Source organism: Eleutherodactylus coqui, chromosome 7, assembly GCF_035609145.1.
Source record: "Eleutherodactylus coqui strain aEleCoq1 chromosome 7, aEleCoq1.hap1, whole genome shotgun sequence".
NCBI classification, from domain to species: Eukaryota; Metazoa; Chordata; class Amphibia; order Anura; family Eleutherodactylidae; genus Eleutherodactylus; species Eleutherodactylus coqui.
In genome coordinates, this window is record NC_089843.1 from 213,468,972 (window position 1) to 213,494,883 (window position 25,912).

Here is a 25,912-nt window from a genome sequence, read left to right on the forward strand (position 1 = left end):
CAGTTTTTGCTTGGTTTTTTGTGTGTCGTTTTTTTTTTTAGTCTTTTACACGTGCATTTTTTCCTTCGGCGTTTCCCCTATAGAGAAGCCCAAGAAAAAATGGCCTGTTAAACACAGAGCATGCTGGGATTAAAAAAAAATGAAAAAATAAAAATAAAACACATCAGACCCCAAAAAAAACTGTGAAAAATTTGGCTGCAGCGGTTTTTTTTTCGGTAAAGAAAAAAAAAACAAAAAACGACTGCTTAAAAACTAACAGAAATATGCCATTTCTGCAAAGTGGATGTATACGCCATCAGGTGGTCTGTTAGCGCGGCTTAATGATTGTAACATTTAAAGCGATGCAGTTTTTTAAAATACTTGCGTTTTCATTCTTCATTTTTTTGTGAGATCTCTGCTTTCAGGCAGTGAATGGAAATCCTCTACAGATCAGGTCCTGCTCAGTTGGACATGGTGCAAACAAGTAAAGGTTTCCATTCAATGACTGCATTCAGAGATCTGAAAATGATGACTGAAAGACAAAATATATCATAAACTTGCTAATCATGATTCTTACAAGAAGTTTCAACCCTTTACAATATCACAACCAATAAGCATTTTATGGCCGTTCCCTTCTGTGCCAACTACACCGAGATCAGGTGCAGCTCTTGAAGACGTCCGTTTTCCGTACCCGAACGATTATCGCCTATTTTTGCTCCTATAAACAATGTTTTTGGACCATAACCATTGCGTGTAAAAGGACCTTTAGTGGGTCCTCGTCATCCGTGTATTTTAATTTTCTAAAAAGGTAAAAGAACTTTGATCTGATCTGTAAATTTAAAGGGCCACTCCAGTAAAAACACATTTTTCCATCACTACACCTCATTATCTATCACACTCCGGACATCTATTTATATTGCAGTCCCTTCCATGCAGTGCAGCCTCCTATCTGATACTTATCAGACACCAGTTCGATTTCTCCCTGCTTCCTCTTCCTCTATGATGTACTAGCTATCCTATGATGCATTAGCACAGCATCACATGACTATCTAGAGTCAGTACCATCTCTGCCTCCTGGGAGGACAATGTGATTGCCGTTACCCTCTATATATTTACCTCTATAAGTGAAAGACCATAAGAAGTATACAGTTAGCAGGGATGAACTAGCATCTACATCATTATAACTATATGAAAGGGGCCTCTAAACATCGGCAGTAACGGTGATAGTTGTTTATGATCCCCTCTGTGAAGAGCCTGTTGTGGTACAGTCCGTACAATGATCATCATACAGGAAGTTTAGGTGAGTGAGATTGTTCTCCACGGGAGTCACATAGGGACTAGTAAATCCCAGACAGTCACAACGAGGTCACGTGACCCAACGAAAAGACGAGTCCAGAAACTTAGAGAGAGAAAGGAATAACTAAACTCTACTAGGGGAGGAGTTACATAATGCATGAAAGTAGAAATGAGCGGGATGGCCCTTTGAGCTGGGAAGGCTTTTTTCCTGAAATCTACCTCCCACATCAACATAATACTAGATGTACATGATATATAAAATAACACATTGAGCATCTCTGGCCCTTAGCAAGAATCCTATATCATCTCTGAGAACTATATCCTCCAACACTGGCGCACTAACTGACGGGGCAGCCATGTGTGCGATTCGATTGGGGTCCTGTACACTCTGGTTCTACATCCCTGATCTACTCTCGAGGGTATGGAAATTGAACCAAGGATGTACAGTGTATAACGTACATCATCCCCATCAACGGTATTATTTACGGTTTTCTTTTTTTTGCCTACCAAAATCCATTGCAAATATATATTTTTAATTAAAGTGCTTTTTTTTTTTTTTTTAAACCCCTAAAGCTGTGCTCTACCTACGGTCCATGTAATAATAAAGCTCATATTTTCTACATACTATACATATAACGATTCTTCACATAGGGTAAGTATACATACACAATACATATCCTTCCCCGATAATTACGGCTTACACTGCTGGCATGGAGGGAGATTGCCTATTACCTTTCTTCTCATCACATGCTTACCACCAAGGGCCCAATGAACCAGCTTGTGCCCATCTGATGCTGACCACCTTGGTTATACTACATCCGGGTAATAACGGACGCTCCGCACATTTTCAGATTAGTTTGTAATAAAGTATAAAAAAAACCAAAAATTAAAAAAAATGAAGAAAGAAGACCAGTTTCCCGTTATTATGGAGATGACAAGATGGCAAGTAGCTGCATTCATGCCAAAAGCCAATGACTGAGACGGGGAGTAGTTACACAAGGCAGCTTACTTTTTCTTGTCCTTGTCTTTCTTGGTTTGCTGGGATCCAGCCTGTTGGGCTTGGCACTGAAGGAGTTGCGTTGCCGTCTTCTTCTTCTGGAACGTGTTCACTTCTTCCTCAATCTCCTTTTTCTTGTCTTCCAGCTTCTTTTTCTCCTCTTGGTGAGTCCTTTTGAGGTGGTCAAACTTTTCATGGAGCTAGAAAGAGTTTAGATAGATGCAGAGTGAAGCAATTTATGGGCCATAGATCACATATAAGGGCGAGTACTGCCCCATTTACATCAGACGACTGTGGGATCAACGCTCGGGCCACGTCGCCGTTCAAGCACAACATTTAGACAAGCAGATCATCGCTCACTTCTTGCTCAGCGCTTCACACTCTACGGCCGGGCTCACACGTCCGTAAGCGGAAATCGCAGCCCCTTACGCAATTTTGACACACTACTGTGATCGGAACCAAACAAGTCAATGAATTTAATTGGTCCGTGTAATACCGCAGATCATACACTCATTGAATCCGCAATTCATATCCGGTCAGGTGAGACCGGCCAGCGTTTGGACGCAGCGAGAAATTAGCTAAAAACGGACAAATATAGAGTAGACCGCACCCGAAAATTGCAATGCTGGAAGGCGTCGTGATGAACTCATATCTGCGAGGCCCCATTGATTGCAATGGGAGGGTTACACCACGATTAATGCGGCGTTAATCACAGTACAAGGCGCCGGTGTGAGAGAGGCCTAACGGAGGATTTGCATGGCTATTCCTAAAGAAAAGGGTTTCTAATACAGAAGTATATTTTTTAGTTTTGACCCTAAATGGGATGTTATATCCTGGGGTTTATCTCTACAATCACCCTACGATAAGAGAAGAATATCATTTGAAGTGGGTTAGGATGAGATAACGTTCTGCGCCCGCCGTCACAATCAAGGTAAACTTTGCTGCATCCGTACCTCTTTCTCGGCTTCTTTCAGCTCCGCTTCCTTTTCTTTCACTCTCATGACAAACATTTGTCTCATTTCTTCCTCCTTCCTCTGTAGTTCTCCAAGGAACTCGTTCCTCTTCGCTTCGTACGTTTCCTGAAGGCTGGAAACAGAAAAGTTGCATAGAATTGGAAAAAATCGACCGTTACTCATTGGTGGCAAAAAGAGGCCACGTCCTTTGGGTCGTTCAAATCTACGGTTTACAAAGGACGTCCAGAAGATTAAAGGTGCCTGCACACCTTAGGCCCCGTGTACATCGTCTATATAACCTCCGCTTAAAGGGGTTGTCTCGTGAAAGCAAGTGGGGTTCAGCACTTCTGTATGGCCATATTAATGCACTTTGTAATATACATCGTGCATTAATTATGAGCCATACAGAAGTTATTCACTTACCTGCTCCGTTGCTAGCGTCCCCGTCTCCATGGCTCCGTCTAACTTCAGCGTCTAATCGCCCGATTAGACGCGCTTGCGCAGAAGGGTCTTCTGCCTTCGGGTCTGTTCGGCAGCAGCGGCGTTCTGGCTCCGCCCCCTTCTACGCGTCATCGCGTAGCTCCGCCCCGTCACGTGTGTCAATTCCAGCCTCCTGATTGGCTGGAATCGGCACACGTGACGGGGCGGAGCTACGCGATGACATGTAGAAGCGGGCGGAGCCAGAACGCCGCTCGTGCCAGACCGCGCCAAAGGCAGAAGACCCTTCTGCGCAAGCGCGTCTAATCGGGCGATTAGACGCTGAAGTTAGACGGAGCCATGGAGACGGGGACGCCAGCAACGGAGTGGGTGAATAACTTCTGTATGGCTCATAATTAATGCACGATGTACATTACAAAGTGCATTAATATGGCCATACAGAAGTGTATAACCCCACTTGCTTTCGCGAGGCAACCCCTTTAATATAAACCACTGGGACCTTTGCTGGGTGCCATACAGTGGCATCTGCCTTCCATAGGGTCCAAATGTACAAAATAAGGGGGGGGGGGGGGAGTGCCCTATTGTAAACATTCTCTTGCTGCATACCACTGTGATGTAGTGCACTATACTACTCCATACGCATTTTGTAGATACCCTTGTATACCAACCAGATGGAGGTCACATGACACTCTTTAGCTTGGCCTCTGTTGAGTCTTATGGACACATTCAGCGTGCACATTCATGGTATAGACATAAATGGTCATCAAAAATGTGATGTAAAAACAGCTTTATCTAGAGCTCCTATCAGACCAGTCGGTTCTTGTTTGCAGGAGCGATCGAGCAGGTGAGGTCACAGGTCGCTCCTCCGCTCTTGTGCAGCCGGTTTAGACAGGCAGCTTCATCGTTGACTCATTCAACATTAATCGTTCAGCCTTTCACATAATGAATGTCAAACACTGAACGATGGCTGCTTAAATGGAACCATCAGACAACAATGATTTTTAGGTCTGCATAAAACAAGTGAGAAGGGAAGGATTCTCCGTTGTTCAGTCGCTGACTCACGTTTAGATCACACTGGTCAACAAATCAAAAAAATAATTCTGTATCTGGTAAGAATGAAGAGAAGTGCTTCATGCAGATTACAACAAACACTAAACAGCAGTACTGATAGGCTCATGTCGGTAACCTTCCTGCTCAACTACATTGTTCTGCCAAACACTAAACAGCAGTACTGATAGGCTCATGTCGGTAACCTTCCTGCTCAACTACATTGTTCTGCCAAACACTAAACAGCAGTACTGATAGGCTCATGTCGGTAACCTTACTGCTCAACTACATTGTTCTGCCAAACACTAAACAGCAGTACAGATAGGCTCATGTCGGTAACCTTCCTGCTCAACTACATTGTTCTGCCAAACACTAAACAGCAGTACTGATAGGCTCATGTCGGTAACCTTCCTGCTCAACTACATTGTTCTGCCAAACACTAAACAGCAGTACAGATAGGCTCATGTCGGTAACCTTCCTGCTCAACTACATTGTTCTGCCATCTAGTGACCATTTTTAGAACTTCCTCCACTGTGTGTTACATTCAAATAAAGAGTTTAGCTTAGCCACCGATTGAATTTTATATAAATAATTCACCAGAAAATGAGCACAAACACAAAAACCTTGTTAAAAAAATTGAAAAAAAATCTAAAATTACATATAAACCATACAGGATACATCATTTCTAAAAGACAAATTCGGATTCTACACCCAAAAATCCATAAGAATTGATACATTGCACACCAGATGCAAAATGCTGTTGAGCAGTGTTATCGTTCACTTTCACTTGTTTGAACGACCCTTTCCGTCTAACAGCACCCTTAGCCGTCAGTCAGACGTATACTAGGCACACGTGTGTCTTACCTACGGGGTGTTAGAGGATTTCTCTACAGTTTGTATATTATTGATACTAGAATCGCCCACATGGCTGACTACATAGAACAAACATGTCACTGTCATTTACATTTTTTCAAAAAGTGTACAGAATAGGTGATTTTAAGCATTTTTGCAGTGTGTTTATTAACCTAGTCTGTACATTTTGTCTTCAAAATCCCTGTTCTGCTATGTAGCTAGGAGAATGCATTGCTAGGGAAATCCGTGTGCACTTCCCTGCATAGCAGAAGAGGGCGCTCCAGCTGTGCCTGCACTGTTTTATATAGTGCAGCTGCAGGCACAGCTGTTCCCACAAAAAGATTTTATTAATAAAGGCTGAATTATACATCTTTTCTTCTGTACACCAAATCCGTCCCCCAGCACTCTGCTCAGTATCTCTCTTCTACCACTTCTGTCCCCCCACCCCCCCACCCCCACCCCCGGCGGTGAGTTGTGTATGAAGAAGTGCTTTTATGCTGCAGACGGCTTCTCGCCTTCACAGCACTTGATGTACTGTCAGGGTCTCAGTACATCGCGTGTACATTACGACGTGTCACAATCTGATGCACTGAAACCCTGACAGTGCATCGTGTCTGGCAGGGAGCCGGCGGGTGCTGTGAACAGGAGAAGTCGTCAGTATAGAACAGCTTCTCCAGACACAGCACACAGTCGGAACAAAGGCCAGCGGTGGCAAAAGAGATATACTAAACAGAGACAGATGTGGGGTACAGAAGAAAGGATTGTAACACTCAAATAGTATAAAAGCAGCCATTATTAATAAAAAAGTGTTCAATGAGAACAGCTGTGTCTGCAGCTCCACTATAGAGAACAGTGCAGGCACAGCTATGCAGTTAGGTGAACACGGATTTCCTAGCAACGTCTTCACCTAGCTGCATAGCAGAAGAGGAATAATGAACACAAGCTAATAAAACACACAGCAAAACTGCTTAGAATCACCTATTTTCTCCTATTTATTTTATTGAAATAACAGTTACAGATTAAAGGAGCACTGCAGGCAAAACGGGTACCATGTGTGATATATAGTGCAAAGACTGACAGGACCGTACATGACTCGGGCACTGAAGGAAAATACAGTTCATGCAACAATTCCCAGGCCAGGCACTAGACAGAACAGTTTTGTCTGGGGTGTTCCTTTAACCCCTTGAGTGGCACGCCCGGAAATTTTCCGGGACGAGCTCCACTGCTTATAGCGACATAGCCCGGAAGATTTCCGGGCTATGTATCACTATGGGAGCTGCAGAGCACAATGCCACAAACTGTGACAGTGTGCTCTGCCTGCACAGACCCACAGAGAACAAAGCAAGGGCTTTGAAAAACCAGCAGAAGATATTGCCAATATGCCGGCAATCTCCTGCTTTGTTTACAGGTTGCCAGAGAGACCATCGGCTTGTCAGAAGCAAGCCGATGGTCTCTGTGGCAGGGAGAGCTTGGTGCTTGGCTGTGAGAGGACAGCTAGGTACCAGCTCTTACAGCAGAGATCAGAGAAAACCTCCGATCTCTGCAGTGTAAACCCTTTACATGCTGCAGTCTATGTGACTGCAGCATGTAAAGGGCTGTCACTGCAGCATGTAAAGGGCTGTCACCATCGGACCCCCGGAATGTGATCAGGGGGTCCTGATGGGTCCCTGTGGAAGTCCCCTAAAGGGACAAAAAAATAAAAAATAAATAAAAATTATAAAAACACTTGTCTCCCGTTACTTTGTAAAAAATCAAAAGTACAATCACACATGTGGTATCCATGCATCGTAATGACCCAGAGAAGGAAGTTAATACATTATTTAACCCCTTAATGACATGGCCCCTTTTTTTCTTTTTTCCCCATTTCTTTTTTTCCTCCCCTGTTTAAAAAAATCACAAGTTGTCCCGCAAAAAACAAGCCCTTATATGGCCGTGTCAATGGAAAAATGAAAAAGTTATGGCTCTTGAGACGCAACTGCAAAATTAGTTGAAATTTAATGATTAGACCATTTTAAAAAACCTGCCCTGGTGGGCACGACAGGGTGGTAGGAAACCCGCCACTCAAGGGGTTAAAGGGTCACTCCAGCAAAAACACATTTTTCCGTTCCGTATCGCCTCAGCATGCAGCAACCAGGAGATCGAAGCGCACTGCGTGTTGTGTGCAACATGGACATTACTTTCCCACGATTGGGAGAACAGGATATCCTGTATTATTTTCTATACGTTGTTGAACTGGAATAAGACGGAACAAACATACAAAACACCAGCTTATGAATTTGACACAGTGCACCCATAGTACCTAATATATAGTGGGCCCAGACATGGGTACAAAGTGCATCATTAGTACTTGTCAAACTACTAATGATCACTTGTCTATGAGTAAACATGTATGTATGTATGTATGTATGTATGTGTTTCTCATGTTCCGCCCCCTGGTGACGTCATTGCAGGTCCTACAATACATATAAAAACACAGAGTCTGACCGACAGAAGAACAACAAAGTTAGGGCTCTTGTAAAGAGAGGACAAAAGTAACACACTGAGAATACAACTAAGTCGCTATTATCTCAGACACAACTCAGCAGTCCTGACAGAAGACACTGTCCTACCACCACCAACACCACAGAGATAAGGTGGGCTGAAGGAACAGCGGTGATGTCACTACTGTGGGAGGAGCCATTCTGGAGTTTTGCAAAAAGTACTGTATACTGGATAAGCCGACAGCAGCTACCAGGACCTGTGATGACGTCACAGTCATGTGATCACCTGTGTGGGTGGAGTCAGGGATCACAAGACCAGGGGCTGATGGCTGTATCCACGAGCTGTGTGTGTCATGTGTGGAAAATCAGGAAGTATGTAGTAGAGCTGTGTGTGTAATGTGTGGGGTCCAGATGGATGTAGTGGAGCTGTGTGTGTAATGCGCTGTGTGTGTAATGTTTGGGGGCTCCGAATGGATGTAGTAGAGTTGTGTGTGTAATGTGCTTTGCGCATAATGTGCGGGGTCAGGATGGATGTAGTAGAGCTCTGTGTGTCATGTGTGGGAATCAGGATGGATGTAGTAGAGCTGTGTATGTAATGTGTGGGGACAGAATAGATGTAGTAGAGCTGTGTGTGTGATGTATGGGGTCAGGATGTATGTAGTAGAGCTGTGTGTGTCACGTGTGGGAATCAGGATGGATGTAGTACAGCTGTGTGTGTAATGTGCTGTGTGTAATGTGTGGAGTCACGATGGATGTAGTGGAGCTGTGTGTGATGTGTGGGGTCAGGATATATGTAGGAGAGCTGTGTGTGACACCTGTGGGAGTCAGGATGGATATAGTACAGCTGTGTGTGTAATGTGCTGTGTGTAATTTGTGGTGTCACGATGGATGTAGTGGATCTGTGTGTGAGATGTCTGTGAATCATAATGGATGTACCACATAGCACAGCTGTGTGGCGCATTGCGCCACCAGAAACACTGGTACTATAATTTCCTAATAAATTACTAGTCCTAATATATAAGGGACCCAGACATGCGTACACAGGGCACCCTTAGTACTTGTCCTAATATATGGTGGACCCAGACATGGCTACACAGAGCACCCTTAGTACTTGTCCTAATATATAGTGGACCCAGACATGGCTACACAGGGCACCCTTAGTACTTGTCCTAATATATAGTGGACCCAGACCTGGCTACACAGGGCACCCTTAGCATTTGTCCTAATATATAGGAGACCAGACATGGCTACACAGGGCACCCTTAGCATTTGTCCTAATATATAGGAGACCAGACATGGCTACACAGGGCACCCTTAGTACTTGTCCTAATATATAGGGGACCCAGACATGGCTACACAGTGCACCCTTAGTACTTGTCCTAATATATAGGGGACCCAGACATGGCTACACAGTGCATTGTTATTACCTGTCCTAATTTATAGGGTACCCTTTGTACTTGTCCTAATATACAGGGGACCCGGACATGACTGCACAGTGTACCCTTAGTACTTGTCCTTATATATAGGGGACCCAGACATGACTACACAATGCACCCTTAGTACTTGTCCTAATATATAGGGGACCAGACATGACTACACAATGCACCCTTAGTACTTGTCCTAATGTATAGAAGACCAGACATGGCTACACAGGGCTCCCTTAGTACTTGTCCTAATATATAGGGGACCCAGACATGGCTACACAGAGCACCCTTAGTACTTGTCCTAATATATAGTGGACCCAGACATGACTACACAGTGCACCCTTAGTACTTGTCCTAATATATACTAGACCAGACATGACTACACAGGGCACCCTTAGTACTTGTCCTAATATATAGGGGACCCAGACATGGCTACACAGGGCACCCTTAGTACTTGTCCTAATATACAGAAGACCAGACATGGCTACACAGGGCTCCCTTAGTACTTGTCCTAATATATAGGGGACCCAGACATAGCTACACAGTGCACCCTTAGTACTTGTCCTAATATATAGGGGACCCAGACATGACTACACAGGACACCCTTAGTACTTGTCCTAATATATAGAAGACCAGACATGGCTACACAGTGCACCCTTAGTACTTGTCCTAATATATAGGGGACCCAGACATGGCTACACAGGGCACCCTTAGTACTTGTCCTAATATACAGAAGACCAGACATGGCTACACAGGGCTCCCTTAGTACTTGTCCTAATATATAGGGGACCCAGACATAGCTACACAGGACACCCTTAGTACTTGTCCTAATATATAGGGGACCCAGACATGGCTACACAGAGCTCCCTTAGTATTTGTCCTAATATATAGGGGACCCAGACATGGCTACACAGGGCACCCTTAGCATTTGTCCTACTATATAGGGGACCCAGACATGGCTACACAGTGCATTGTTATTACCTGTCCTAATTTATAGGGTACCCTTTGTACTTGTCCTAATATACCGGGGACCCGGACATGACTGCACAGTGCACCCTTAGTACTTGTCCTAATATATAGAAGACCAGACATGGCTACACAGTACAACCTTAGTATTTGTCCTAATATATAGGGGACCCAGACATGACTACACAGGGCACCCTTAGTACTTGTCCTAATGTATAGAAGACCAGACATGGCTACACAGGGCTCCCTTAGTACTTGTCCTAATATATAGGGGACCCAGACATAGCTACACAGAGCACCCTTAGTACTTGCCCTAATATATAGGGGCCCCAGACATGTCTACACAGGGCACCCTTAGTACTTGTCCTAATATATAGTAGACCAGACATGACTACACAGTGCAGCCTTAGTACTTGTCCTAATATAGAGGGACCTAGACATGGCTACACAGGGCACCCTTAGTACTTGTCCTAATATATAGTGGACCCAGACATGACTACACAGTGCACCCTTAGTACTTGTCCTAATATATAGTGGACCCAGACATGACTACACAGTGCACCCTTAGTACTTGTCCTAATATATAGGAGACCAAACATGGCCACACAGGGCACCCTTAGTACTTGTCCTAATATATAGTGGACCCAGACATGACTACACAGGGCACCCTTAGTACTTGTCCTAATATATAGGGGACCCAGACATGGCTACACAGAGCACCCTTAGTACTTGTCCTAATATATAGTGAACCCAGACATGACTACACAGGGCACCCTTAGTACTTGTCCTAATATATAGTGGACCCAGACATGACTACACAGTGCACCCTTAGTACTTGTCCTAATATATAGGAGACCAAACATGGCCACACAGGGCACCCTTAGTACTTGTCCTAATATATAGTGGACCCAGACATGACTACACAGGGCACCCTTAGTACTTGTCCTAATATATAGGGGACCCAGACATGGCTACACAGAGCACCCTTAGTACTTGTCCTAATATATAGGGGACCCAGACATGGCCACACAGTGCCCCCTTAGTACTGGTCTGTTCCTATTGCCCTGCTATGTGTCACTCTTCTTCACCCGCACATGGAAACTACATGTGAGCAGCCACACATAAATATTTCTGTGTCCAGGTAATTGGGGCCGCACAGAATCGCATTGTGGGCCACATGTTGTGCACCCCTGCACTTAACAGTGGAGTCTTACAGCATCAAGACGTTTAGCACTACATTGATGTATATCAGAAGCGCACATTTTCTGCAACGCCCCATATGCACACTACTACTGAAGGTCTGTATCTCCTTCCAAGCCTAATATGAGGAGCGGGGCCTCAGGCATGCAGGAAGTCAGCTAGAAATTCCTTAAATGCTTGCAGGACATATTTGAGTTCTGCTGCGGTAAAACAGCGTATAATCTGCTGTTTATGCGAACGGAGAAGCTAATCATCTGGTCTGCCACCAGCTCAGCTGACCGGATTGTGTTACAAGTATGTGATTTCACTTAGAAAAGATTGCTAATGTGAGATAACTGGGGATTTCGGAGAGCGGGCGGCAGAGCCAACAGAGCATACTAGTTCACGCATGAATACTACTTCTGCTCTTCGTATGGAAGCATTTACTTAGGTTGCTCATACAGTGCTGATATATTCCACAGCTACACAGCGCACCCTTACTGCTCCGTTCCTATCCTCCCCAGCAGCGATCATCCCCAATGGCTGCAGTCTATTCCCAATTGTCAGCTGTTGGTGTGAGCGAGGGATCCCCCCTTCTTCACATTTACCTGAAGGGTTTGCTGTCTGGGTCTGTGTCTTTGAATCCCATTTCTTCCAGTTTGCAGCGCCTGTACAGCTCATAATGGCGGGCGTGAGTCTGCTCCCTCAAGTCCTCCATGTTCACTCGTATCAACATCTCTCTCAGTTTCACAAAGTCGCAGTGGTTCTCGTTCTCAACTGAATAATAGGAGAAAAGTTCACTTCAGACAGAGGTAGGCAAAAGGAAAAGACGGCTGTTCTGCTGCAAGAACAAGGGATCGGCCGTTTTAGAATTCATCATTTTTGAACTACGATGGGGACATTTGCGAAACTTTTTAGGCCAGTTTCTGGTGTGAAAAGAGTCACGATATTCAGTGCATGGCTTGTGCAAAAAACTTTGCAACTTTTGGCCAACTTTTTTTTGCACTGCTGTTTACCAAAGTGAGGTAGTTGTCCCAGACTGACACATTTGGGGGAAGTTATAGCAGCAGTGTACCCCAGGTTGGACCTGACCTACATTTTTGTGTAGGCACATGTAGGCGCCAACATCCGCCTTATGTATGAAAGAGAGTGCCTCATATATTGGGCACTTTGTGCCCCGGGGAAATAACAAGACTGGTGTTCTTAATACATCTACCCCAAGCTATCCAGGGACAGCAGACAATAGAGAATCCATCTGCATTAGAGCGTCAGATCAATAGACAACATTTATGTAAATTAGCAGCTTTAACGAACAGCTGTTGGCATATACTGGTATGGCGGAGACCTACCCTGCACAATACCCCATGGATACTGCCTTGCTTTCGCCATTTTGTTACCAATTTTCACTTCTTCAGTACTTCCAACAACTGCGAAGGGAAGGTGTACCTGAAATAAAAGACACAGACTGAGGTTTTATAAAACAAAGTACATTTAAATATAAGACACTGAACCGCAGGATTTTTGGAATGTGATCAATTCCATTGAAATATGAAAACTTATCACACAGTAGAAACTTACAGACCCATAATGGCAAATCCTCTGGAATGCAAAAACGTGCAGCTGTTAGAAGCATTAGGGAGACAGGAGTTTGCAGGCTCTGAATGAAAGATCATTCACTAAAGCAAGCAGGGATCTTGAAAATGGAGAAGTGAAATAAAAGGATACTAGATATATTTTATAAGTTTGGGGAGCCAAACACGGGAGGCAATGGAAGATTGATAAAGCGTAGTATGCATGCAAAACCTGCAGGCGTAATACGCTGTGACCACAAGCATGTGTGAGCCCGGTGTATTATATAAGGGGGTTTAGAAAACAGCCTATTAGCCAAGGGCACCCCTTCCATGAGGCAACCTGAGCATGCCACCTCAAGTGGTGGTGGGTTGCCACCCGGCTGGTATTTATTTTTTTTTTACCGGGCAAATTAATGGCTGATAAAAAATAAACGCCAGCCGGGTAGCAACCCCACAAGCAGTGCACTCCCTCTGTTTGCCGCTCCAGTTGGGTGGCAGCCGCTCTGTTCTCAGAGGATGTGACCCCTAACCAATCCTCCTGGCGTCTGCATTCCTGCACACAGACACTGGGGGGGGGAAGAGGTCAGGGTCACCGCTTCTGATGACAGCATGGTGGATGGCCAACCAGAGCTGTGGACAGAGCGAGTGCACTACTTGTAGGGTTGCTGCCCAACTGGAGGTCCAATATGATGATGGGGGCCATCATTACTACTGGGGCCCATACCAAGGTCAATATTACTACTGGGACCACTAACTGAGTCACTATTAGCTACTACTAGAGCCATTAAGGGGGGGGTCACTATTACTACTGGGACCACTAGGGGCCACTATTACTCTGTCAATTCAGACAAGTCTCAATCCTACTCTTAATATTAAACTGGCACAAGTGTGTACAGAATGCCCATGAGCAATGCATTCCACAGTTGGGCTGTTTATGGTCTTTTGGTTTCCTTCAGTCTGTTTGACCTCTGACCCTGCACATAAAGCCCCCAGAAAAGAACTATATTGCTCTTGAAAGAATTTCTTCCTGCATATAACAAATCACACTGCCAATTTGTAGTCTTTGAAGCCCAAGACTGCTGCATATACAGAACACATACATCCACCTCTTGGAATTTTAAATGGCTTTCAAGTACCCCGGGATGCCCTGGCCTAGAGGCTCTCTTTTTCAACCACTTTAATTAGGAGAATTTAAAGGGAAGGTGTTAAATATGACCTGTTGTATAAATCAAGTTTATATGTTAAACAATTTAAGGATTTTTGGCGATTTTTAATTTTGAAAATTTTCACCATCCCGATCTGTACTTTAGAAGAATTTTAACCCTTTCCAATCCAATTATTTTTTCTCATCCATTCTCCCTAGTTCCAAATAAATTGGAGCTGGGGAAAATGGGTGAGAAAAAATACATTTTCCTGCACCCTCTTGAACTGACAGAGTTCAGGAGGGTGCAGGTGCTCACCGCACCGTGGAGGGACCTGCTTACCTGTCAGGCGTCTTCCGCATTCTCCTTCTGCCTCCCGGCTCGGCGATCATGTGACCGCTGGGGTCAGGTGGCACATGGTGGTCACATGATCGCCGGGCCGGGAGACAGAAGGAGAACGCGCAAGACGCCGGTCAGGTAAGCAGGTCCCACAGTGCAGGCTCCCGGCTCGGAGTTCATGTGACCGCCGGGGGTCAGGTAACACCGGCGGTCACATGATCGCCGGACGGCCGGAATCTCTATGCATTACATAGCGCTAATTGAGCGCTATGTAATGTGTAAAGGAGAAGGCAGAAAGGGTTAAAAACCCTTTCTGCCTTCTCCTAGGGGGTCCTCGATGGGGACCAGTGCACAAGTGTATCTGCACCCGATGTGTCTGACGATCGGGTGCAGATGCACTCCTGCACTGCAGTGTCGGGCCTGTCCCGACATCGGAGCGGTGGATGGAAATGATGATGTCGGGGCAGGCCCGACATTGGATTGGAAAGGGTTAATATCCAGCCGTTTTCATAATGATCATTTCGGATGCTGCACACGTTTACACCAAACAATTATCGAGCAAAACCACAGAATCTAACAATTATTTGCATAATTGTGTCGTGTAAAAGGGAAGATGTTAAGATGATGTAAAGTTTGTCAAAAGGTTAATCAGAAAAAAAAAATGGTTTAACGTGCCTGCAAGGAGCGACCTTCAGAAAGTACCTCCAATTAGGATTGTAACGACTTTCTATAGCGATACTAAAAAAAATTGTAATATATCTTATTGCAGAAAAAGCCATTTAGGACTCGACTCCTCTCCTCCCCCTGCACTGATCGCTCATTCTCAGTTCATTGCTAAAATTGGTACACAGAAGGTAGAAAGGAGATGGATTATCAGCTTCACTGAGAGATGAGGTTACAGCTGCTCCCCATAGAAGTCTATGAAGAGGAGGGAGCACCTGTTAAGAGTGGGAGAAAGGAACAGACAGAGATGCTGCTTCTACTAAGTGTATGGGAGACATCATAGCAGTTAATTTTCTGCACCCTCCTCCTTTCCTCTCCATAGACTCCTATGGACAACAGCTGTAATCCGGTTCCTCAGGAAAGCTGAAAATATGCCATTTTTGCCTCCCACGTAAGAATTATAACAGCAAATTCAGGAGGAAGAGTCCAACAAGAGAAGAAAAAGGCTTTTTTTCTGTAATAAAGTATTAATATACTTTATTAAAGTTTCAGGTCTTTGCTTGTACTATTGATTAAAAATTGGAGGTACTCTGTAAGTGCTTATTCAGATGACCGTATATCGGCCGGGTTTTCACGTCTGGCTGATATACGGTGTCCCTCTCTGCAGGAGGAGGAGGCTGGAAGAGCCAGGAGCAGTGCACTGAGCTCCCGCCCCCTCTCCGCCCCTATTTGCAATAGGAGGGGTGGGACGGGGGCGAAGCTAAGTTCCCTAACTTAGCTCCACCCCCATCCCGCCCCTCCCATTGCAACTAGTGAAGAGGGGGTGGAAGCTCAGAGCACTGCTCCCGGCTGTTTCAGCCTCCTACCCCTGCAGAGAGGGACACCGTATATCAGCCAGGCGTGAAAAACCGGCCCATATACGGTCGTCTGAATAAGCCCTAAAGCTGTGATTGGGGGTCTTCAAGGATTCCATCACTTTTGACAGCAAGATGTTAAAATTAACACATTCTCGACAGACCCCTTTATATGTGAATAGGGTTTGTTGAGTGTGGCTTAGGTTCATCCTATAACCGTGCTGGCACATTGCTATATCTTCTGTTATGACTGGAAATTGGCCCATCACTTAAAATGTGGCCCCCAGAGGTATAATTCTTTGGTCTTCTAGATAGTGGATAAGATTGGACCTCATAGGTTGTATGTTAACACCACCAACATAACAAACTGTAACTTACACTCATTGTCGCATTGATCTCTGCAACCGTCTCTTCATCGGTAGGAAACTGGTAGATCTGGACTCCGTTGCTGACCAGCTCACTCATAATTTTGCTTTTGAATTTGTGCAGCTCATTTTTGGCAATTGTGTCCGCTTTTGCAATGATTGGGATGATGTTCACCTAAAATTCAAAGACAATTATTTTTAGCAAACTGAACTATAGCAACTACCAAACTCCTAGATAACTGGAATGGAGTTTAGGGTAGAAGTTTCAGCAATCCCTGAAGAAAGCAATGTGTGGCGGACATGCAGCTTCTACAGTGGGAGTATGGATAAGCATTGAGAGAAGCTTGAGAGAAGAGAAAAATAAACTATGTTCCAGGCATCTTCCCAAAACAATTAGAAAATACAGTATTTCCTAGTAGAATAAACATATGCGCAAAAATAAATGAATAAATTATAAGCAGGGAGGGAGGGGGGATGCCAAATTATGTATTGCTGGCATCAACTCCAACATCTAGAAGCCAGGCTTGCACAAGAGTGGTTCAATATTAGAAAATAAGAGGACAACACTGTATCCCAAAGCAGAAGCCCATAGTCACCGTGGAGAGGGTAATTAAAAAACATATAGACATAATGCTGCTTTTAACAGGACAATGCTTAGTGCAGGTGCTATGGAACTGTGTTCTTTACCCTTTTCAAGCAGAGTACCGCCAGGGGCCAAGGAGGTCCAACCAAGTACCGCCGCCAGGGGCCAAGGAGGTCCAACCAAGTACCGCCGCCAGGGGCCAAGGAGGTCCAACCAAGTACCGCCGCCAGGGGCCAAGGAGGTCCAACCAAGTAACCCCAGGGGCCAAGGAGGTCCAACCAAGTAACCCCAGGGGCCAAGGAGGTCCAACCAAGTAACCCCAGGGGCCAAGGAGGTCCAACCAAGTAACCCCAGGGGCCAAGGAGGTCCGACCAAGTAACCCCAGGGGCCAAGGAGGTCCGACCAAGTAACCCCAGGGGCCAAGGAGGTCCGACCAAGTGCCCCCAGGGGCCAAGGAGGTCCAACCAAGTGCCCCCAGGGGCCAAGGAGGTCCAACCAAGTGCCCCCAGGGGCCAAGGAGGTCCAACCAAGTGCCCCCAGGGGCCAAGGAGGTCCAACCAAGTGCCCCCAGGGGCCAAGGAGGTCCAACCAAGTGCCCCCAGGGACAATAAGGTCCAACCAAGTGCCCCCAGGTGACAGGAAGGTCCAACCAAGTGCCCCCAGGTGACAGGAAGGTCCAACCAAGTGCCCCCAGGTGACAGGAAGGTCCAACCAAGTGCCCCCAGGTGACAGGAAGGTCCAACCAAGTGCCCCCAGGTGACAGGAAGGTCCAACCAAGTGCCCCCAGGTGACAGGAAGGTCCAACCAAGTGCCCCCAGGTGACAGGAAGGTCCAACCAAGTGCCCCCAGGTGACAGGAAGGTCCAACCAAGTGCCCCCAGGGGACAATAAGGTCCAACCAAGTGCCCCCAGGTGACAGGAAGGTCCAACCAAGTGCCCCCAGGGGACAATAAGGTCCAACCAAGTGCCCCCAGGGGACAATAAGGTCCAACCAAGTGCCCCCAGGGGACAATAAGGTCCAACCAAGTGCCCCCAGGGGACAATAAGGTCCAACCAAGTGCCCCCAGGGGACAATAAGGTCCAACCAAGTGCCCCCAGGGGACAATAAGGTCCAACCAAGTGCCCCCAGGGGACAATAAGGTCCAACCAAGTGCCCCCAGGGGACAATAAGGTCCAACCAAGTGCCCCCAGGGGACAATAAGGTCCAACCAAGTGCCCCCAGGGGACAATAAGGTCCAACCAAGTGCCCCCAGGGGACAATAAGGTCCAACCAAGTGCCCCCAGGGGACAATAAGGTCCAACCAAGTGCCCCCAGGGGACAATAAGGTCCAACCAAGTGCCCCCAGGGGACAATAAGGTCCAACCAAGTGCCCCCAGGGGACAATAAGGTCCAACCAAGTGCCCCCAGGGGACAATAAGGTCCAACCAAGTGCCCCCAGGGGACAATAAGGTCCAACCAAGTGCCCCCAGGGGACAATAAGGTCCAACCAAGTGCCCCCAGGGGACAATAAGGTCCAACCAAGTGCCCCCAGGGGACAATAAGGTCCAACCAAGTGCCCCCAGGTGACAGGAAGGTCCAACCAAGTGCCCCCAGGGGACAAGAAGGTCCAACCAAGTGCCCCCAGGGGACAAGAAGGTCCAACCAAGTGCCCCCAGGGGACAAGAAGGTCCAACCAAGTGCCCCCAGGGGACAAGAAGGTCCAACCAAGTGCCCCCAGGGGACAAGAAGGTCCAACCAAGTGCCCCCAGGGGACAATAAGGTCCAACCAAGTGCCCCCAGGGGACAATAAGGTCCAACCAAGTGCCCCCAGGTGACAGGAAGGTCCAACCAAGTGCCCCCAGGGGACAAGAAGGTCCAACCAAGTGCCCCCAGGGGACAAGAAGGTCCAACCAAGTGCCCCCAGGGGACAAGAAGGTCCAACCAAGTGCCCCCAGGGGACAAGAAGGTCCAACCAAGTGCCCCCAGGGGACAAGAAGGTCCAACCAAGTGCCCCCAGGGGACAAGAAGGTCCAACCAAGTGCCCCCAGGGGACAAGAAGGTCCAACCAAGTGCCCCCAGGGGACAAGAAGGTCCAACCAAGTGCCCCCAGGGGACAAGAAGGTCCAACCAAGTGCCCCCAGGGGACAAGAAGGTCCAACCAAGTGCCCCCAGGGGACAAGAAGGTCCAACCAAGTGCCCCCAGGGGACAAGAAGGTCCAACCAAGTGCCCCCAGGGGACAAGAAGGTCCAACCAAGTGCCCCCAGGGGACAAGAAGGTCCAACCAAGTGCCCCCAGGGGACAAGAAGGTCCAACCAAGTGCCCCCAGGGGACAAGAAGGTCCAACCAAGTGCCCCCAGGGGACAAGAAGGTCCAAGCAAGTGCCCCCAGGGGACAAGAAGGTCCAACCAAGTGCCCCTCAGGGGACAATAAGGTCCAACCAAGTGCCCCCAGGGGACAATAAGGTCCAACCAAGTGCCCCCAGGGGACAATAAGGTCCAACCAAGTGCCCCCAGGGGACAATAAGGTCCAACCAAGTGCCCCCAGGGGACAATAAGGTCCAACCAAGTGCCCCCAGGGGACAATAAGGTCCAACCAAGTGCCCCCAGGGGACAATAAGGTCCAACCAAGTGCCCCCAGGGGACAATAAGGTCCAACCAAGTGCCCCCAGGGGACAATAAGGTCCAACCAAGTGCCCCCAGGGGACAATAAGGTCCAACCAAGTGCCCCCAGGGGACAATAAGGTCCAACCAAGTGCCCCCAGGGGACAATAAGGTCCAACCAAGTGCCCCCAGGGGACAATAAGGTCCAACCAAGTGCCCCCAGGGGACAATAAGGTCCAACCAAGTGCCCCCAGGGGACAATAAGGTCCAACCAAGTGCCCCCAGGGGACAATAAGGTCCAACCAAGTGCCCCCAGGGGACAATAAGGTCCAACCAAGTGCCCCCAGGGGACAATAAGGTCCAACCAAGTGCCCCCAGGGGACAATAAGGTCCAACCAAGTGCCCCCAGGGGACAATAAGGTCCAACCAAGTGCCCCCAGGGGACAATAAGGTCCAACCAAGTGCCCCCAGGGGACAATAAGGTCCAACCAAGTGCCCCCAGGGGACAATAAGGTCCAACCAAGTGCCCCCAGGGGACAATAAGGTCCAACCAAGTGCCCCCAGGGGACAATAAGGTCCAACCAAGTGCCCCCAGGGGACAATAAGGTCCAACCAAGTGCCCCCAGGGGACAATAAGGTCCAACCAAGTGCCCCCAGGGGACAATAAGGTCCAACCAAGTGCCCCCAGGGGACAATAAGGTCCAACCAAGTACCCCCAGGGGACAATAAGGTCCAACCAAGTACCCCCAGGGGACAAGAAGGTCCAACCAAGTACCCCCAGGGGACAAGAAGGTCCAACCAAGTACCCCCAGGGGACAAGAAGGTCCAACCAAGTACCCCCAGGGGACAAGAAGGTCCAACCAAGTACCCCCATGGGGATAGAAGGTCCAACCAAGTACCCCCATGGGGATAGAAGGTCCAACCAAGTACCCCCAGGGGACAATAAGGTCCAACCAAGTACCCCCAGGGGACAATAAGGTCCAACCAAGTACCCCCAGGGGACAATAAGGTCCAACCAAGTGCCCCCAGGGGACAATAAGGTCCAACCAAGTGCCCCCAGGGGACAATAAGGTCCAACCAAGTGCCCCCAGGGGACAATAAGGTCCAACCAAGTGCCCCCAGGGGACAGGAAGGTCCAACCAAGTGCCCCCAGGGGACAGGAAGGTCCAACCAAGTGCCCCCAGGTGACAGGAAGGTCCAACCAAGTGCCCCCAGATGACAGGAAGGTCCAACCAAGTACCCCCAGGTGACAGGAAGGTCCAACCAAGTACCCCCAGGTGACAAGAAGGTCCAACCAAGTACCCCCAGGTGACAAGAAGGTCCAACCAAGTACCCCCAGGTGACAAGAAGGTCCAACCAAGTACCCCCAGGTGACAAGAAGGTCCAACCAAGTACCCCCATGGGGACTAGAAGGTCCAACCAAGTACCCCCATGGGGACTAGAAGTTGTAACCATGTACCCCCAGGGGACAAGAAGTTCCAATCAAGTACTCCCAGTGGACAATAAATTCCAACCAAGTACCCCCAGGGTACACTGTCATCAGAGACTCTACAACGCAACATGAAGCAGAATTCTTGTGGTCAAAACAACATGTCTGAAATCTAGATGGACCCTATATATTCGTATATAGGATCTGCTGGAAGAAGCAATTGACATCTGTTTTATGATAAATCAGGCACTGTGTCATGGCTTCTATATAGAAGAAGGAATAGACCACACAGACCCCCAGCCATATCGTCTTTATACAGACTCCAGCCCTGTATACATACCACAGGCCAGAAGGCAGACATTATTGTTAGGTCTGCTACCCGCTACTCTGTTTCTTCTGTATGCATGTACTAGGTTTCTATTCTCTATCAGCACTGAAGGAGTTAACCAGTTCTCTGGATTTCAGCCCAGCTGCAGGGTTAATAGGAATTACTCTCCTATTTAAGCTGGGCTGATGCTCTTCCTCCTTGCCTCAGTATAATTGAATATTTCTCTCAGACACTCTTTGCATGTGTGCGTTTGTCCATTTCATTCCAGTCTTCGTGGTAGTCAGTCCCATTCTGTGTGCCCTGCGTTCAGAACATCATCCATGTCCTGTCGGTGATCGTGAGCCCCGAGGCTCCAGCGCAGGTCCATTCTTACCATGTTTCCCTGAATATAAGACACTGTCTTATATTAAATTTTGCCCCAAAATAGGCACAGTGTCTTATTTTCGGGGACGGGTGTCTTATACTCACCCAGTCCGCGGCGTCTGGATCCCTGGCGCTGCTGATCTACGGCGCCAATGCAGCAGACTGCAGTGTGCTGGGCGTTCACACAGAACTCTCCTTCTGGTGACGGGGCTATATTAAGAGAGCCCCCCCCCCTAAATAGTGGCAGGACTTATTATAGGGGTAGGGCTTATTTTCTGGGAAAATTGTATCAGGATGCCTACCCTGCTTTTAGGCAGGGGTCTTCCCATCTTCCTGGCTAGCCACGGGTAAGCTGCCAGCCACACCAGGTCTAGTCCAAAAGCCCGGCTGGTTGGTTAGCACAGTGGGTCTACACTCATCCCCTCATAATTATATACATAGACACCCACTAAAAGTACAGGTTACAGGCCCCAGATCAAACCCTAAGGTTACAGGCTTCAGACCAGTTGTCCCATATATGCATGTAGCCTTGCATATCAGTGCCCTATGGCTATTTTTTTTTCTACTGTACCCCTAAAACTGCAGCACCTACCCCTAGGCTTAAGACCCATGACTGAAAAATATATACCAACATATATTCTATAGTAAATTCACTAATAGGCTGCAACACCATGCCAGGCCACTGCACAATGTATGGCGCTATCTAGGTGATAAAACCTGATTTTGGGATAACCTCTAACAAGGTAACAAACATGTTAAGACTGCAGATGACAGAAAGTGAAGCATCCGGCATCCATAAAATCATCACTTTATTGAGGCCTATTAAAATCCCAACAGGAAGGACATACAATGGCGCAACCTCTGACGCGTTTCAAGATTTAATGGATGCTGGATCCTTTTCTTGCAGCCTTCTGCAATTGATTTGGGTCGAGTCCGAGCGTCCAGCCGGCGAGCGGTTTCATTGTACTGCAGGTTCTGTTCATATCCCATGCGCAAAAACAGAAAAACGGAAAGTCTCCCAGCAGAAGAAGAAACCAGTGAACCTTTAACCCCTTGAGTGGCGGGTTTCCTACCACCCTGTCGTGCCCACCAGGGCAGGTTTTTTAAAATGGTCTAATCATTGAATTTCAACTAGTTTTGCAGTTGCGTCTCAAGAGCCATAACTTTTCCATTTTTCCATTGACATGGCCATATAAAGGCTTGTTTTTTGCGGGACAAGTTGTGATTTTTTAAACAGGGGGGAGGAAAAAAAGAAAAAAAGTGGCCATGTCATTAAGGGGTTAAATAATGTATTAACTTCCTTCTCTGGGTCATTACGATGCATGGATACCACATGTGTGATTGTATTTTTGATTTTTTTACAAAGTAAAGGGAGACAAGTGTTTTTATAATTTTTTAAATAATTTCTTTACTTTTAAAAAAAATTTTTTTTTTGTCCCTTTAGGGGACTTCCACAGGGACCCATCAGGACCCCCTGATCACATTCCGGGGGTCCGATGGTGACAGCCCTTTACATGCTGCAGTGACAGCCCTTTACATGCTGCAGTCACATAGACTGCAGCATGTAAAGGGTTAACACAGCAGAGATCGGAGGTTTTCTCTGATCTCTGCTGTAAGAGCAGGTACCTAGCTGTCCTCTGACAGCTAACAACCAGCTCTCCCTGCCACAGAGACCATCAGCTTGCTTCTGACAAGCCGATGGTCTCTATGGCAACCTGTAAACAAACCAGTGCAGGAGATTGCTGGCATATCGGCAATATCTCCTGCTGGTTTTTCAAAGCCCTTGTACTGCTCTGTGTGGGTCTGTGCAGGCAGAGCACACTGTCACAGCTTGTGGCATTGTGCTCTGCAGCTCCCATAGTGATACATACCCCAGAAATCTTCCGGGCTATGTCGCTATGAGCAGTGGAGCTCGTCCCGGAAAATTTCCGGGCGTGCCACTCAAGGGGTTAAGTAAACCCTTTCTTTCCTTCCTGCATTTGTACTTAATTCTGTGGATGAAACAGGAGCCCTTCTGCATCTACACGGCCATGTAACATAGTGGGAACATCTGGCGGAGGAGATTACACCGCCGCCGGATCGCTGCACATCGCACGCAGTCCTTTTGGATTTTTTTTTTGTAAAAACTGCATCTGCCAGGAATTTACAATCCAGTTCAGATTACTGAGCAGAGAAAGGAATGCGAGGGCCGCGCCAAACTTATTACACTGAAGCCCTGCATCTAGGGATCCGTCCTCTTCCCAAACACTTCTAATGGGCTCATTTGTATGGGTCTATCCCAGCAGCCACCAACAACGGCAAAAAGAAGACAGCAACTATACCGGATAGTAAAAGGTGTGCCTAAGGCTAATTTATGCAAATGGAGAAGATGGAACAATACCTCTGCAGCGCCACCTACTGGATGATAGCATTCCTGCAAATCAATGCAAAAATGCTGCCATGCAATAGGTGGCGCTGCAGAGGTATTGTTCCATCTTCCTTATTTGCATATTACCCAGAGGAGCATGGATGGTTTTAGAAGTCTCCTCCCTCACCTTCTAGGTGCTCTCCTTAAGGAGAGAGGATACCGCTCCCGACTAAGGCCAACTTTACACGGACGAGTGCAATATAATGATTCCTGGACCGATATCGTGCTAGTCAACATGTGATATCCCCGTGGATGCTAGGCGGGTTTTTTTTTAACTCAAAACCGCCTTGCATCACTCCGGGGAAGTAGCGATCCTCTGCAGTGGCTGACAGCTGCAGTGGAGGATCGCAGAGTTTCTCCAATTGTTTTCAATGGGGAAACCTCACCTTGCACCGTGCGCACTTAGCACGTGGGGTGATGCCGCCACCGGCCCAAATGAAAACAATGGGCAATGCGATGCAAGGTGATGCCCAAAGATAGGACGTGACGCAATGGGCGATGCAATGTGGGATAAAAAAAAATTGAATCGCTCATCTATAAGACCCCATTCAAAAGAATGGGGTTCATATTCGTAATATTATATTTTTTGCACGCAAGATCATTAATCTTAATGCACCCCAAAATATTGTTAACCCCTTAGTGACCACACGTTTTTGCTTCCCCCCCCCCCCTTTATTTTCGTTTGATAGGCATTCTGCCATGACAGCCCTGGGGGCTTAACACAAGCACGGCTCCCCCAGTTCTCACCGCGCGTGTTAGATTTGACAGCGGCATTTAAAGGGTTAACAGTCTCGATCGGCCGCGCGTCTGAACCGGGGTTGTTGCTGACAGGTGTCAGCTGTAATAAACAGCTGACACCTGTGATGTATGGAGGGAGATAGCAACGCTATCTCCCTCCATACGCGTCTTGCAATGGCAGGACATAAAAAACACAATAGGGTGGTCACTAAGGGGTTAATGTAAACGAACCCATTGACATCACAGGTTGTATTTGCTATGTATTGCACGCGCTAATTATGCGCGCGCAATACGCGGCCCAAATAATTTTTTCTGAAGGAACGCTAATGGTAATGGCCGAGCTCTGCTCTACTACTGCGTCAAGGTTTGCACAGCGCATAAGATTTAAGACCTTTAGCATAAAAAAAAAAAAAAACATTGTGAAATAAACTTTTTTGCTTTATAGAAGTTGCTTTATATAGCGTCTTGTAGATACACTTGAGAAGATCACATTAGTGATATCTGGGAGCAGAACATTCTGATCGGATGTCTCGTTTTAAAGGTCAGTACTTTTCACCAGTATATATATATATATATATATATATATATATATATATATATATATATATATATACACATACACACATACATACACACACACACACATACATATATATATATATTAATATATGTATTATTGATACATTTGAATGACAGATCCGCAGGCGTCCGCACGGCAGCCTTGATGTACTTTGTTACGTCTGTAGGCTCAGAAAGTACAAAAGGAAATGTGGTGCCGTCATTCGTAGAGCAAGGCAGGAAACAAGTCCAGCGTCCCCATCCTCCCTGACGAGAAAAAGTTCTACAAAAAGTGTCATCAGTCTAAAAATAACAAGCCGGTGTCAGATAAAGGTTTACTGCAATGAGATGCTTTCTGGCAACGGCCAAGGGGGAATTTTC

At 47.0% G+C, this 25,912-nt stretch overlaps 1 protein-coding gene across 3 annotated transcripts in view; it reads right to left on the reverse strand.

The window, feature by feature from the left end:
* SEPTIN11 (septin 11) overlaps nt 1-25,912 on the reverse strand; it is a 109,838-nt gene that overhangs the window by 17,848 nt on the left and 66,078 nt on the right. For all 3 annotated transcript variants that reach the window (XR_010785858.1, XM_066574340.1, XM_066574339.1), the window contains exons 5-9: nt 16,559-16,720; nt 12,961-13,057; nt 12,220-12,388; nt 3,226-3,358; nt 2,285-2,472 (exon numbers count right to left, since the gene is read on the reverse strand). Coding sequence is in view for 2 of the 3 variants with exons in the window: in XM_066574340.1 (XP_066430437.1) it covers nt 2,285-2,472; nt 3,226-3,358; nt 12,220-12,388; nt 12,961-13,057; nt 16,559-16,720 (749 nt within the window). In the remaining variant the exon portion in view is untranslated. The remainder of the gene's footprint in view (nt 1-2,284; nt 2,473-3,225; nt 3,359-12,219; nt 12,389-12,960; nt 13,058-16,558; nt 16,721-25,912) is intronic.